Consider the following 14,181-nt stretch of genomic DNA (forward strand, 5'->3'; position numbering starts at 1 on the left):
TGAAGACCAATCAATCTCTTTTTTCAGCTCTTCTGTAAGTTTCAGTGGTGGCTGAACTTGGCAGTCAGTAAGCGAAGACTATCTGTAATGTCACCTAGATCTGACAATATGATTTTTTTGGATTTCATGTCCATTTATTTGAACAACAGGACTCCCCAACTCCTCATCCCTGCATTTTGCTTAGGGCTTAAACTTGATATGATGGAATCCTCTCATCTCTCTGCCTCTTGTTGGCTATCCTAAGAGCAGAACTGCACCAGCATGGATTTTAATCTATACAGGTAGTCCTCAACTTACAATCACAATTGAGCCCAACATTTCTGTAGATAAGTGAAACAATTTATGATCTTTCCTGCCACAGTTGTTAAGTTAGTAGCCCAGTTGTTAAGTGGATTTGGCTTCCCCATTGATTTTGCTTGTCAGAAGGTGGCAAAAGGTAATCACATGACCATGGACATAGCAATGGTCATAAATATGAACCAGTTGCCAAGCATCTGAAATTTGATCACATGATCATGTGGATGTTGCAAAGGTCATAACTTGGAAAAATGGTCATAAATCATTTTTTCAGGGCCGTTGTAACTTTGAACGGTTACTAAATAAATTGTTGTAAGTCAAGGACTACCTGTGCTGTGATCTACGGAATTGTGCCTTTCCTTCTTGGTAAATACAAATGGAATTGTAATCTAAATCTTCTTGACATAACTTGTATAGTCACTTTTCAAGCTTATTTTCTATATTGAGAATTCTCCCATCGCTAATTTTAATGTATATAGATAAGACAGTCGGTGTTGAGATCACAGGGGCTCTCGTGGGTAGGGTGCTAGGTTGGAGGTTAGCGTGCCCATGTTTGAGACCTGAGTGTTGCCATGGGGCAGGGTGAGTTCTTGTCCTTTGCTCCAGCTCCTGCCGGGCATATGAAGGGAGCCACCAACTGACCGCCCCTGGGCAATGGTGATGTCATTGGTTAATCCTTTCAACCCAGAAATGCCTTGGTGCTTCTGACACAACTGCCAAAAAAAAAGGAACCTGGAATGAGGTCAAACCTGCATTTTTATTCCAGGATATGTGAGAACACTTGTGGCTAGTGTGCAAACCCAACGTGAAGGATTAAGATTGCCTATAAACAGTGGAAGCCCTAAATACAATTTGAAATGTTACTCTGACAGAAGGGGTTTCATATTGCCTGAGAAATAATCGTAATAGCTGAATTTGATTTAGTTTTAATTTCACCAATGTTCCTTTGTTTTTTTTCCGTCTGGTCCTGGCTATCTGGTTCTTTGTCCCCTATTTTGAGGACTGTAGTTACCTGGTGTGCCGTTCAAAAGTCAAGCACCAATGCAGAAACATGCACCAATGTTTGCTCCAATGTATAAACATACTTAGTGAACATGTTTTATTTGGCACTCGGAGTTAACTTCTAGCCTAGATTTGATGGAATAGAACTCTTTGGTAGTTTCCTTTTTCTTCCTGTTGCTTTTCCCCCCCTTTCTCTTCACTCGATATATCTTATTCTTTTGCTCTTATGAATAAAAAGTAAACATCTCAGTGGCAAGTAACAACAATATCCGCCAAACTCTGCATAGTGGCAGGGAGGGCAGGCAGATATATCTGTCCCCAAACCACTGGAAGTCCAAATATTTTTTTTAAAATGTAACAACATAGTCTTAGTTATAACACTGTGCACTAAAAGCACACTTTGTACTGGGAAAAATGCATGTTGTTTAGTTTTTGCAAACAAGGAATTTGTTATAGGCTGCAGTTTATCTCTTGCAATGCAAACCTCCTAATATATCTCCAATAGAAGAACATTCCTTATTTTACAAGGCCCTAGAAAATACGGACAGTTACTTCACTAGATTTAGTGTGGAAAAAGGTCAAACTTTTGCTAAACAGCAATTTAGCAATCTGCAATACTATGAGGGCATTACCATTCCTATGGTTTTTGCCAACATCAGACTGAATCTTGAGTTGTGTTTACGTATTTATCTTCCATTCATCGACCAGGCATATTTCTATTTTATTTTTGTCTCCATGACATTTCAATAATCAAATATATAGCTCAATAGCATATATAAATGATAAACTAACAATACTTTATTTCATACTTAGTCGCCTTACTAGTAGAACTGGTTTGGCAAGGTTTTCTTCCTCTCCCTTTAGTGCTAATAACCTGATATTCACTGGCTTTTGAGGCCTTGTAATTTATATTAGTGGGAGCGCTTTGAACTTTGAATTTGGGAATAGGATGGAGGAAAGATTCGTAGTTGGACATTCTATTCTTTATTTCTTTTTGTCAGTGAGGGCAGATGGTTAGCCTGGATATGCTGATTTTATTTACTAAGATAAATTCTAACATGCACTTGCACAACAGTGTAGCACTGGTAAGAATCTACAAGGGGGGAAATGATGTTACATGCATGATATACACAACAGAACTTCCAACAGACACCCATGATAGTTATGAATCTCAACTTATTAGTTATAAACATATCTCTGACTAAAGAAACAGTACAATACTATATACGTATGTTTAATTATATTCAATATAATTGAATATAATTACTAATTGGGTCAACCTGAGTTCTTATTTCAACTCTCCACAAATTGCTAAGGAAGAAATGAGGAAATAAGACCAAAATGTGTGAACAGGAAATGCTTTCACAAAATACAAATATTATATAACTGGCTTGCACAATGCACATACGTACGGTCATTAAGACAGATATGCACAAAATTCATCATCTTTATGAAAAATGTTTCAAAAATGTCAGACTGATGTGGAAATTAAACCATGAAGGCTTAACAATAAAAACCAAATGAACAAAAAACTGAAACAGACAAGTTCACCCAACCAGTGACAAAACAAAAAGTTTGGTCTTCTAAGTGAGCGGTCTCCAACCTTTGCCCCTTGGTTGCCCGGTCCTCGGGTGGGGGAGAGGCGAACTGAGCCATATAAGCGATGGGCCAGCACGCAAGCACCTGCTGCTCAATATGGGAGCGGCAGGCCAGCGAGCATGCACATCTGTGCGCAGCTTGACTTCACAAGTTGAGCTGCATGTGCATACACTCATGTGCTGGCCCGCTGCACGCACTAGTTGAGTTGGCCCGCCACTCACGCAGCCCAGTTGCGAATAGGTCACAACCCAGTAGTGAGCCATGGCTCAGAGTTGGGGACCCCTGTTCTAGGCCTCAATCAAGTCAGCAACTATAGAAGCTTAGTCATGAGGCTAGTAAGTGGCACTGCCCTTACAATTTTAATGCAGAATAAGTCAGAATATAATTGATGGATTCCAGTTTTCTTTCCTTCTCATCAAGCCTCAACAGCTGGTTACAAAAAAAAATTATCAGTAGATCTTAGAACAGTGTGTTTAGCAATCTATCACATTAACAGGTGCAGAGGTGCCCCATTGACAATTATTGTTAGCTATTTCTGAGCGAGGGCCTAGTGTTCTTCTGAAATACTGTTAAATCTGCCTCCAAAAATAGCCCAGCTGACAGGTCACAAGCACAGAGGACAGGTGAAATAACAGGGAGCAATTGATAATATAGTAAGGACACTAAAAAAGGAACTGCAGTGCTGGCGGTGAATCTCTATGGCTGACAGTACCAGAAATTGTCAAGTAATGAAAATGGCATAGGAACAGCCAAAATGGCCCAAACAACACCATTAAAGTAATAAACAATACAAAAGGTGTCCACATAAAGTCCCATGTTTCTAGAAGTAGAAAACGTATCAGAATTGACATCTGTAATGATCAATTCTGGCTCCTTTTCCTGGCTTCAGTATCACACAAGATTTGCTCGCTCTCAAGAGAGACCTAACAAGCAGTTCAGAAAATGCCAGTATTCTATAGGTCATGCAGCTGTGGAAGTCAGGTGTCCAGTCCATCTTCAAACCTAAGCCTTAATGGCCCTGGAAGGCAGTTCCCAATGCCTGAAGGGGAAGGGCAGCTTTGCAGCAGCCTAATGGTCAATAGAAAGTAGTCAGATACCATCCATTACATGAGCAACTGCATAACCAATGAGGTATTCAAGATTGTTCTCATTACAGCCTTCCTTTAACACCCGAACAGCTGAAAACAACATTAAGCTTCTTCAGCTGGGATGAGAAAAAGCTCCTGCTATGAGGACACAACAGGTAACAAGAACGATCTCAGCATGTTCTATTAAAGAGATTTGACAAAGAGGCTACAGAAGTTCAAGATCAGGAATATAAAAGCCAGGTATCCTAGAAGCCCCACTGGGTGGTTCTACAAATCTAACTTCAAAGTTACCACTGACTACCAATTGCTATTATCAGGGTTAATCAGTCAGAGGAATTACTTATGAGTAACAACTTACTCCCATGTGATCAAATTTCTGCACCTCTTGTATTCCTAAGGATTCTTCAGGAACTCAGCCTCTGGATGAAGCATGGCAGAAGGTGACTTTATTAAAAAAATATGTAAATTACCTAAAATGGGTGTTCTAATATTGCAGTGAAAGTCCACCTGTGTAGAGGTAATGTTGCTGGCATCTAGCCAATGCATAATAACATCTTGCTTCATTTCCTACTGAAGGAGAGCTGTTCTTAACATTTGCAAGAGGACCTAAGTTAAAGGAGCTTCATGCTACAACACTCTTCCTAGTTAACAGGATAGTGGCAAACAGACAAACTTGTCAAAGAATTTCTTCAAGTTGTACATCCACCCTCCCAGATTGACTCCATGCACTCACCCGGGGCACAAGCCCTCTTCACAACATTGGGAAAGACAAAAGGTAAAGTACACCAGATTTCACCATCCACTAATGAAAGATGAACTATCTGATATAATCTTTAATCTCAAGCACTTAATGCTGGGTTAACAGTTACCTTATAATTTATTTTCACAGATGCTTAAGAATGATAAAATGGCTTGATTTCTACTATTTTAGTATAAGTTTATTAATGAAATAGGGTTTAATTTATAAGAGAAAGTCTGGTAATTAAACTCCAATGCATTTAAATGGGGTATTAAAGTGATAGGATTTGTAAAGTGGCAACAGTGTGGAAAAAACCTATTAGCCTTGCTCTTTGCTTTTAAAGATAGCTTTATCTGCAGAAAATCAGCAGAAAGTTTACACAGAGGCAGGCATTTCTACCTGCTACTCACTCTATTCTGAGTTATTAAGAGTACAGATGCATAGATAATGAAAATAATTAATAGCTGCTTAAAAAAACCCTTTTTAAAATAACTCCACTATCAGTTTTACTATTTTAGATAGGCATTTTTCACAGACCTATTTTATTTGATGCATTTTGGTTTTGTAAACCAAACTTTTTTAAAAACTTGTTTTTTTACTGTTTTACTGTTGTTTTTACTTTTCTGAAGCCACCTAATCATCACATTACTCAAGCTGACATATCGGATGAGTTTTTAACTCATCCGATATGTCACTTTGAGTAATGTGATGATTAGGTGGCTTTACAAATCTAATAAAATAATAAACCCATCATCTTGTATGCACTGCCTTCAGAGCTAAGATAGGTCTCTAGTCTTCGTTTTTAAACCTTTAAACCTTTTTAAAAGTCTATAGCACGGTGTGCACCTTTTTACTTGTCTTGTTGAATTATCTTCAGCACCTTGCTGTTTTAATATTTTTAGAACACAGTCTTAGTGTCTTTCAGCAAAAAAAGTGACATGACATGAAAGAATGAATGGATTAAATTGGTGTTCCCACCAAGTTCTGTTGATCGTGCTAGTTTGGCTAAATGACTATCTGTTTTCTCCTTAATGCTCTGTGACAGAGGTAGTTCTAGAATAATCTTTAGGAATTCAGTATAATAAAAGTCAGTGCCATGTTTTATAGTATCATATAACTTTACAAAACCTTTTTTTTAATTCCCCAAGAGACATTGGGAAAGAATTCTGCTGCCACTTTTCAGCAGTATTATCTTGAGGGTTGCATAAAAAGTATTTGGGATGGTCTGCACTCGAACTGTAGATTATCCATCCCGTGTCTAACATATCAAAAACTGATGGCATATTTAAATAAAACGTTTCAGCTCTGTCCAGTTAACTAAGGTATTCTGTAACAATCAACGATAGAAAGTTAGCTACATGCATTCCTCCTTAGCTGCTTTGTAGAAATGTTGTACATCTGGTTGATCTGAGATGTTCATCTTTTTGTCCCTTAATAGTATTGATTTACTTATGTCCAGTGTTCTGGGCAACCAAAATTTCAGTCTACTTTATTCATTTTATCTTCCAGCAGAAGCTGTTAAACATGTGGCCAGTATGTGGCTCCTATTTCTACGAACCTAATAGTTCACAATCCCTTATTAATGAATTTAACATCATTTTATAGCAAGCTTGATTTTATTGTTGCAAATTAATGTGTGGGGGCTGGGGAAGATTTTTGAGTATGGAATTTTTCCTGTTCTTTCCCCAGTCGCAAATAATTTACAATAAAGTATTTGATACCCCTTTGGAAAAGAGGTCCATAGGGACAATTCCACATTTATTTTGATCATCATTCTAAGTGTATCCCTAGAAAAATGATTCATAGAAGTAGCTACTGCCATTGAATAGAACTCAATAAATTTTGGTGACCATTAATCCAATCAATTGCTAAGTCTGTGTGGAGAACTCATGATTTCTTTTAATTGCAAATTAAATGGTCATTTCTAGTCCTCCCTAGAAGTATAATGCCTGGTATCCATCAGAATTCTTTCATATTGTTGTGTACCGGATGACATTGGAAGGAAAACTACTACCAACTACTAGACTTGGAATGGGTTTTGAGATATTGAGAAAAGTTGCTAGTCAGGTTCTACTGTTTTTAGCCTTATGTCATGACCTTGAATCGTGCTAAACAGTGAATATTATGCTTCATTTAGCATGCTGGGGTTATTCCCCAGGCTGAATTCTGGTGACTTACAATGGAAATTAATCCTAGCATTGCTCTTGCTATTATCATGGTGAATATACAATATGTACAGATATGTGGCTAAAAAGAAAGTTTTGGAAATAGATTTTTAAAGAATAAAACACGAAAGAATGACATGGAAGGATTCCATTTATTATTTACTTCAACTGTGAGGATGAATGTAGAGAAGTTTAAAATTTGTGCCCAAACCTGAAAAAGAACCCTATAAAAATTATGCTCTGTAAAATATTCAATAATTTGACAAAGAAGGTAGCTTTTTTATATCTTGCTATTTCCTACCACTTCTCCTGATGTGCGGTGTGATCCTTTGTCTTTCCAATCCACCATAGCCTTTATGTAAATCTCAAAAACATTCCAATGCTGTGGAAGTATAATCGTTATCGGAATTTAATCAAGACCAGAATTCAGACTGATCTTTTCCACTTTAGTGCACCAACATTTGGATGTGAATTGTTTTTCTTTGTAGTCTGGAGTTTAGCCAAATTCAATGTACATACCCATAATATTTTCCTAAAATCCAGTTCATTTAACAAGTATGTCCTATTAAGTAATGTAAGTTAACGATGAAATGTCAGAGCAGCAAGTAAGTGTGGCCTTTGAGCTGAACTCAACTCCTGGTAATTTGATAGACAGTTCTTGGTAAGAATGCAAAAGTGGCTTGCCGTTGTTTTCTTCTGGTATGTTTTCTTTCAGATTCTGAATCTGGCCTAGGGCACAAGCATTCCCTGGGGATAGGGGTGTGAAGCACTTCAGTTACAAAACAGAAAAGCCGCATTGGAGTTTTATGAGTACACACACCATACTTGTTCGTGAGGGGGCCTTGATGTCTCTGAGCTTGGTTGTTTTCTTGTAGACATTTACACTACCCAAACTAGGTAACATCATCAGTGCTAACACAAAAACAACCAAGCTTAGAGAACACCAAAGAATTAGTACCTACTTTAGCAAGTTGCTTTTTTGGGGGGCTCATAGGGTGAAGGCATCATTGTGGTAAAATAACTATGTAGGTTAAAGAGAACCCTAATAGCATACCTAGGCCTTCCCCAAAGCACTTTTTTGCACCCTGTTGTCATATGCTTATATCCAGCATATATTCTTCTGGGATCATGTCCATAGAAAGCCAGCCAGGAAAAAATCATATTGATTAAAATTATCATAGCAACAAAAGAAGATATTTTATATATTGCTGGGAGAATTTACCTGGGTCCCTTGCAAGCCAGGTAGCAATCAAGATGAGGAGGCTGGCTGTTTTTGGAAAGGAGGTTTCTTTATTATAATTATTCCCAAAACAATACAAAGTTTACTTTTGAGGGAAGCTGACACTAAATTGGCACGCCAGCAAGATTGTTATAGGATTCCAAATCTTTGGTGAAAGATATAGAGTGTAATATATGGTTTTATGACTAGGAGGGGGAAAAACACATGGCTTTTTTTATGATTAGAGGAAAGTAGGAAATATTTTGTCTCATTTCCTTCATCAGGAAAGATCTTCCTGGCCAGCCAGAGATGCTAAATTCCAAAGCCTTTGAAATGTTGATTGGCTCCGGCCAGTGGTGGGTTTCAATCTATTTTACTACCAGTTTGCTCATGCGCGTGCGACACTTCTATGCATGCGCAGAAGCGACCAGGTGGGTGGAGCTTCCCGCTGCTGCCACTACCGGTTCACCCAATTTGGGGTGAACTGGCGGAAACCCACCTCTGGTTCCAGCATTAGATTCCTGCCTGTGGGTGATCAATTGCCTTTAAGGAAACATTCTATTTTATAAATGGAGATGGGTTTCTCTGACTCCAGATCAGGGGACTATTAAAAGAAAGGGGGCAGATCAGAGGCTTTTTAAACTTCTATCAATATCTTAGTTTGCAAGGAATTCAGTTATCATATCTTTGGGCTGCACAGAGCCTTCAAAAGATTTGTTTTGTAATGCAAATACGTATGACATTCCTACCTTGTTACAGCAGCCCATTTTTCAGCTTGCGTGACTGCTTTGGAAAATGGCTTCTTTTACTTTTTTTCTCCTAAGAAGCAAACAAGCTGTGCAGATGGAAATCATGGAAAAGAGGCATCTGTATAAATTATATTTACAAGTTGAGAATCTCTCCTACTTGTACCAGTAGCTCCGTTCAATTACACCGATCTAACCCAGCATAAATTATTTTGGTTTTTAGAACTGTGTCCAAAAATATGCTTCTGAGTAATCTATCACAAAGCATGGAGTCAGAAGCTTTTCCTCCTACCAAATATCTCAGCAGCTAATATTAAGAAATATTTTAAAATGTTCAGCATTCTAAAATACTCTCCGCACTGTGGTAAATCTTCAGATGAGGTTTGATTGGACAGTTTCCTTAGTAAGTGTACAGGAATAGCAGTAACAGCTCAAATATTTATTTACCTGCTGGAATTAATTTATTTACTCTCCCATTAGGAAAAAAAAAAAGGTAAGACTCATAAAAGCATATCCTCAATTCAACTTTGTCCTCCTCAACACTAATATGGATTTTGTTAAATGGAATTCCGGAATCTTCCAAAAACTAGCCTAGAAGGGTTGATTCAGAGAGATTTGTTACATTTTTTGTGTAAGAAATGTCAAGGTTTTGTTTAAAGTTGTAGAATTTCACAGTAATATCATTGAAAGGAGTATGAAAAGACAATTTCTGAAGATTTAAAGATACAATATTTAGAAGACTAGTCTATGAAAGAGAGTCCCAAAGAGTCTTCCACTGAGTTTTGTTAGATAATATGCTCTTATAGTCTAGGGCAGCGATGGCGAACCTTTCTTGGCTCTCGTGCCATAAGCGGGGGGAGCGCAGGGGGGCGTGTGCAAGCATGCCACACCCATAATGCAATGCACGACACACACCCCAGCGTGCATGCGCGCATGCACACATGACAGGCACTCCCCCTTATTTTTTGCATGCTTTTTTCGCCTTCCCCAGGCTCTGGAGGTGTTATTGGAGCCTGGGGAGGGCGAAAACAGCCTCCCACACTCCCCGGAGGCCCTCCGGAGTCTTCAGGAGCTTCCCTGAAGCCTCCAGAGTGCAAAAAACTGTCCTTACGGGCAAACCGGAAGTTCGGGAACAGACTTACGGTTTGCTCATAGGGCTGGTTTAAGCCCTCTGGATCCTTCAGGGGCCTTCTGGGGGCTTCCCTGAAGGCTCCGGAGGATGAAAAATGGCCGTTTTTAGTCCTTCAGAGCCTTCAGGTAAGACTCTGGAAGGCTCCTGACAGCTCCAGAGGGCTTAAACTGGCCCTATGAGCAATCCGGAAATCCGTTCCCAAACTTTTGGTTTGCCCATAGGGCTGTTTTTTTGCACTTGGGAGGCTTCAGGGAAGCTCCTGAAGCCTCCGGAGGGCCTCGGGGGGGAGGGGGAGGCTGTTTTCGCCCTCGCCAGGCTCCAATAAAGTCTGTGGAGCCTGGGGAGGGCGAAAAATGGATTTAAAAACGGCTGAAGTCAGCTGAAATGCGTGCCCTGTTCGCCATCCCGGATCTAGGGTAACGTAAAGGTAAAGGTTGTGCTAGTTGTTTCCGACTCTAGGGGGCAGTGCTCATAACTGTTTCAAAGCCAAAGAGCCAACGCTGTCAGAAGACGTCTCCGTGATCATGTGACTAAATGCCGAAGGTATATGGAATGCCGTTACCTTCCCACCAAAGGTGGTTCCTATTTTTCTACTTGCATTTTTACATGCTTTCGAATTGCTAGATTGGCAAAAGCTGGGACAAGTAATGGGAGCTCACTTTGTTATGTAGCGCTAGGGATTGAAATTGCCGAACTGCTGATTTTTCTGATCGACAAGCTCAGCATCTTAGCCCCTGCGCCTCCGCATCCCTAGTCTAGGGACCTCTAATCTAGGGACCCCTATAATAAAAGCTGAAACTTTATCCTAACAATGGGCTATATTCATGCTCCATCTGGCTTCTTTGACATGTATACAGTAGTATGTGTGTATGTGTATGGGATATATGAGTGGTTGGGTGAGCGAGTGAGTGGCTCCATCCAGGAAATGGCTTCTTTAGGAAAGTCCTCCTGGTCGAGGTATTGTCTGACCTTCAATCTTTGTCTCCCTTTTGTTGGCTGCAACTAAGAAATGATATAAAGTGTGGATGGAGGTACTGGAAGTACATGACCCATCCCATGTAACATCAGGGGAGTGAAAAAACACATTGTTACTATTGTTGATTATGTTTTATTCTTATGATATAATTAAAATGGGAATTTGTGGTATTCAGGAGAGCTACTAGCACCAATTTCTTCCATGGAACTTTTAATGAAATTATTAAGATTTTATTAATCGTGATTTTATGAATTGGTACATGGCCACTTCATACCGAAGCCAGTATTAGGTTGGGCTGTTACATATAGATTTAATTGTTTTAGAGGATTATTTATTTGTTTGTTAAATTTATTCGCCATCTATTTCGCCATGGGACTACTTTAGGTGGCTTACGCAAATAAAAATGAAGATATGAAAAGAAGTGCAAACATAACGGTAGTAAAGGAGAAATAGAATAAACAATAAAAGGAAAATAATGATACAGTGATATGAGAACAGGCAGAGATATGCAGACTTTTATACACCATGTGGTAGATGTATGTCATTTATAAACACAGTAACTGTAGCCCTGCTTTATCAGCAGTGTTTTCATCTTGCAAAAAAACTCAGGCTGCGCATTGCCCATAAGTTCCTGACACCAAGATAAAAATGATGCGAAAATACATGCTGTATATTCTTCTTAATAACAACTGGAATGCAAGAGATAACTTTGTCATTTGATGTACCATTGAAGATGCTCAAGGTCAATCATTTTCATAAAAATGTGATTGCAGGAACATGAGCCTTTTGGAACATTTTTTTACCCCTGGCCTTTAAATATATAGTCACAAGACTCTTGCCTGCAGTTACAATTTGGATGGATTGTGCTCCCTTTGGGATTAGAGGGGAAATGTCTCCCTGCTTATCATCTGGAGGTTAGAATTATTACTTCTTTAGTAAGTTGTTAATGAAATGCATCTGGTTGTAGTTACAATAAAGCTTAGAGGACATAGTGAGGTGGACAATATTGAACATGTGACTACTGGGAAATCAGCTTCAGGTGCTACCTCTTTGTGAAAAATAGGAAAAAGATACACTTAGTCATCACTTAATGAAGTAATTGGGATTTGAAACTCCATTACTAAGCAAAGCGGTGATAATGTGTGACATCACATGACTATGCTGTCTTAATGATGAAAGTTGCAGCTGCCATTAAGCAAATCCTGCATAGTTGTTAAGAACATCACATTATCACCATTTTCAATTACCTCCCAATTTCCCCATTGATTTTGCTTGTTGGAAGTTGGCAGATGGTGATTATGTGACTGCAGCAACTGTCATTGTAATAGCAATAGCATGTAGACTTATATAATACTTTACAGTGCTTTACAGCTCTCTCTAAGTGGTTTACAGAATCGGTATATTGCTCCCAACAATCTAGGTCCTCACTTTACCCACCTTGGAAGGATGGAAGGCTGAATCAACCTTGAGCCAGTGAGAATCAAACTGCCAGATTGCAGATAGCTGGCAGTCAGCAGAATTAGTCTATGCTACTGCATTTTAACCACTGCACCACCCTGGCTCATAATTATGAGTTGGTTGCAACCAACTGCAATAACATTGCTACGGAATTCTCCTAACAGTTGCAACTTCAAGGACCAGTCATAAGTGCTCTTATTGAGTACCATCATACTTGTGAACAGTAGCTAAACAAATGGTTGTTATCTGAGGACTACCTGTGGATGGATGGATGATGGATGGGTGGATGGAAAAAGAGACATTTCATATTCTTCACAGTAGTGAATTGCTGTTGATGAAATATGAGACTATTAATATGAGACTTGTGCAAATGCATACATTGAATTAAATTGCACCAAGAAGATGGTCTTGTCTTTTCAAATGGCAATTGAGGCAGTGTAAAAATTAATTTCATGCCAGGATAGATACTATCTATTTGATTACATTCAGTATATCACTTATTAACTCTGCTATCTGTAATGTAAAGCTTATTTGTCATTTGTCAAAATTCCTGCAGAAATTTTGAATAGTTTTACCCATCAATTCTTACCATTACATGCAGTTTCTGGAAAGTATTGGGGCTTTCATGCAGCTATAATGAATGTGATTAACAGAATGGCATCTCTTATAACTCAAATATTCAAGAGTTGGGTTAGTTGGGATAATTACTTAAGAAAAAAAAGCTTTGTCTGAGCAGCAAGCTAAAACTATTGCAAAATAATCAGATACGAATAACAGAATTGTTCCAAAGAACTTTCCCATATGTGGATTCATGAATATTTGGGAACAAATGTAAACTCTGTTCTTGATCACTGAAGATGGTGTTATTAGGAACTCTACCTTTTCTAGTTAGAAGGCAGGGCTTAAGACTTCTTTCTGTCCTAAGAATAAAATCTTCACTCTTCACTTAACAACTTATCTCCACGCATGCCCAAGATGGTGTCTTGTCACATTTGAGGAGAGCTTCGGGGAGATGATTGTCCTTCTTGGGGCTTGCAGGGGGTACCCTATCCCATCGTTGGTTCCAGGTCCAGCTATGAGAACTTCCTGGGACCTCAGGCATACCCTTGAGCTGCGATGTCCTGCCTTGTAGCCGGAACGTCGTGAGTGAAATTAGGCGGTTAGCAGTGAAAGGAGAATGGAGAGCGTTGGCGGCGGCTGGCATGGGTGTGGTCAGCAGCTGCGGCAGGACGCCCGGCCTGTGGTCTCTGCAGCCAGCGTGGGTGTGGTCGGTGGTGGCAGTGGGACACCTGGCCTGGGGTCTCTGCAGCTGCCGCTCCCCACGCTGTGGTGTTATCCCGGTTGCTCCCCCCTCCACCTTGCTTATGGATATGATAAATTGGATCAGCGGGGAGTGGCTGAGGCAGCTGGCATGTATATTGATGCCAGCGGAAGATGGCTTCAGTAGTTGGCGTGGGCGCGGTTGAAGTGGGGGGGTTCTTCATTGTGGCCCCCTCCGGTATCACCGCCATTGCCTGGGTCACCGTACTATGCCATTTGGCCATTTGGACCCTTCTCCTGTGACACTGGACTGGGTCAATGGAGTATGGCCCTGGCAATGGATATGAGTGCGGCTGGCGTGGACAGAGCTCAGCTGTTGGAGTCATTGAAGTTGGAGCAGCAGCTGCTGCCTCTGCTGTCCTTGCTGCTGCCATCACTGGCCGCTTCACCACCTCGCAAGTTAGCATCTGCTGCGATTTTGACAGCTGGCCATTACTCTT

The 14,181-nt window shown here is 39.9% G+C and overlaps 1 protein-coding gene across 9 annotated transcripts in view; it reads left to right on the forward strand.

Annotated features, from left to right (window-relative positions):
- Positions 1-14,181, forward strand: part of SGK2 (serum/glucocorticoid regulated kinase 2) — a 50,457-nt gene that overhangs the window by 779 nt on the left and 35,497 nt on the right. The window contains exons 1-2 of one of the 9 annotated variants that reach the window (XM_081946992.1): positions 3,960-4,141; positions 4,632-4,761. The exons of 1 other annotated variant lie outside the window; for it this stretch is intronic. In XM_081946992.1, the coding sequence (XP_081803118.1) occupies positions 4,710-4,761 (52 nt within the window). In that variant the 5' untranslated portion in view covers positions 3,960-4,141; positions 4,632-4,709. 7 more of the 9 variants (XM_081946990.1, XM_081946991.1, XM_081946995.1 and 4 more) reach the window with 7 other exon arrangements.

The sequence above is a fragment of the Natrix helvetica genome (genome assembly GCF_964273705.1).
Source record: "Natrix helvetica genome assembly, chromosome: 3".
Lineage (NCBI taxonomy): Eukaryota > Metazoa > Chordata > Lepidosauria > Squamata > Natricidae > Natrix > Natrix helvetica.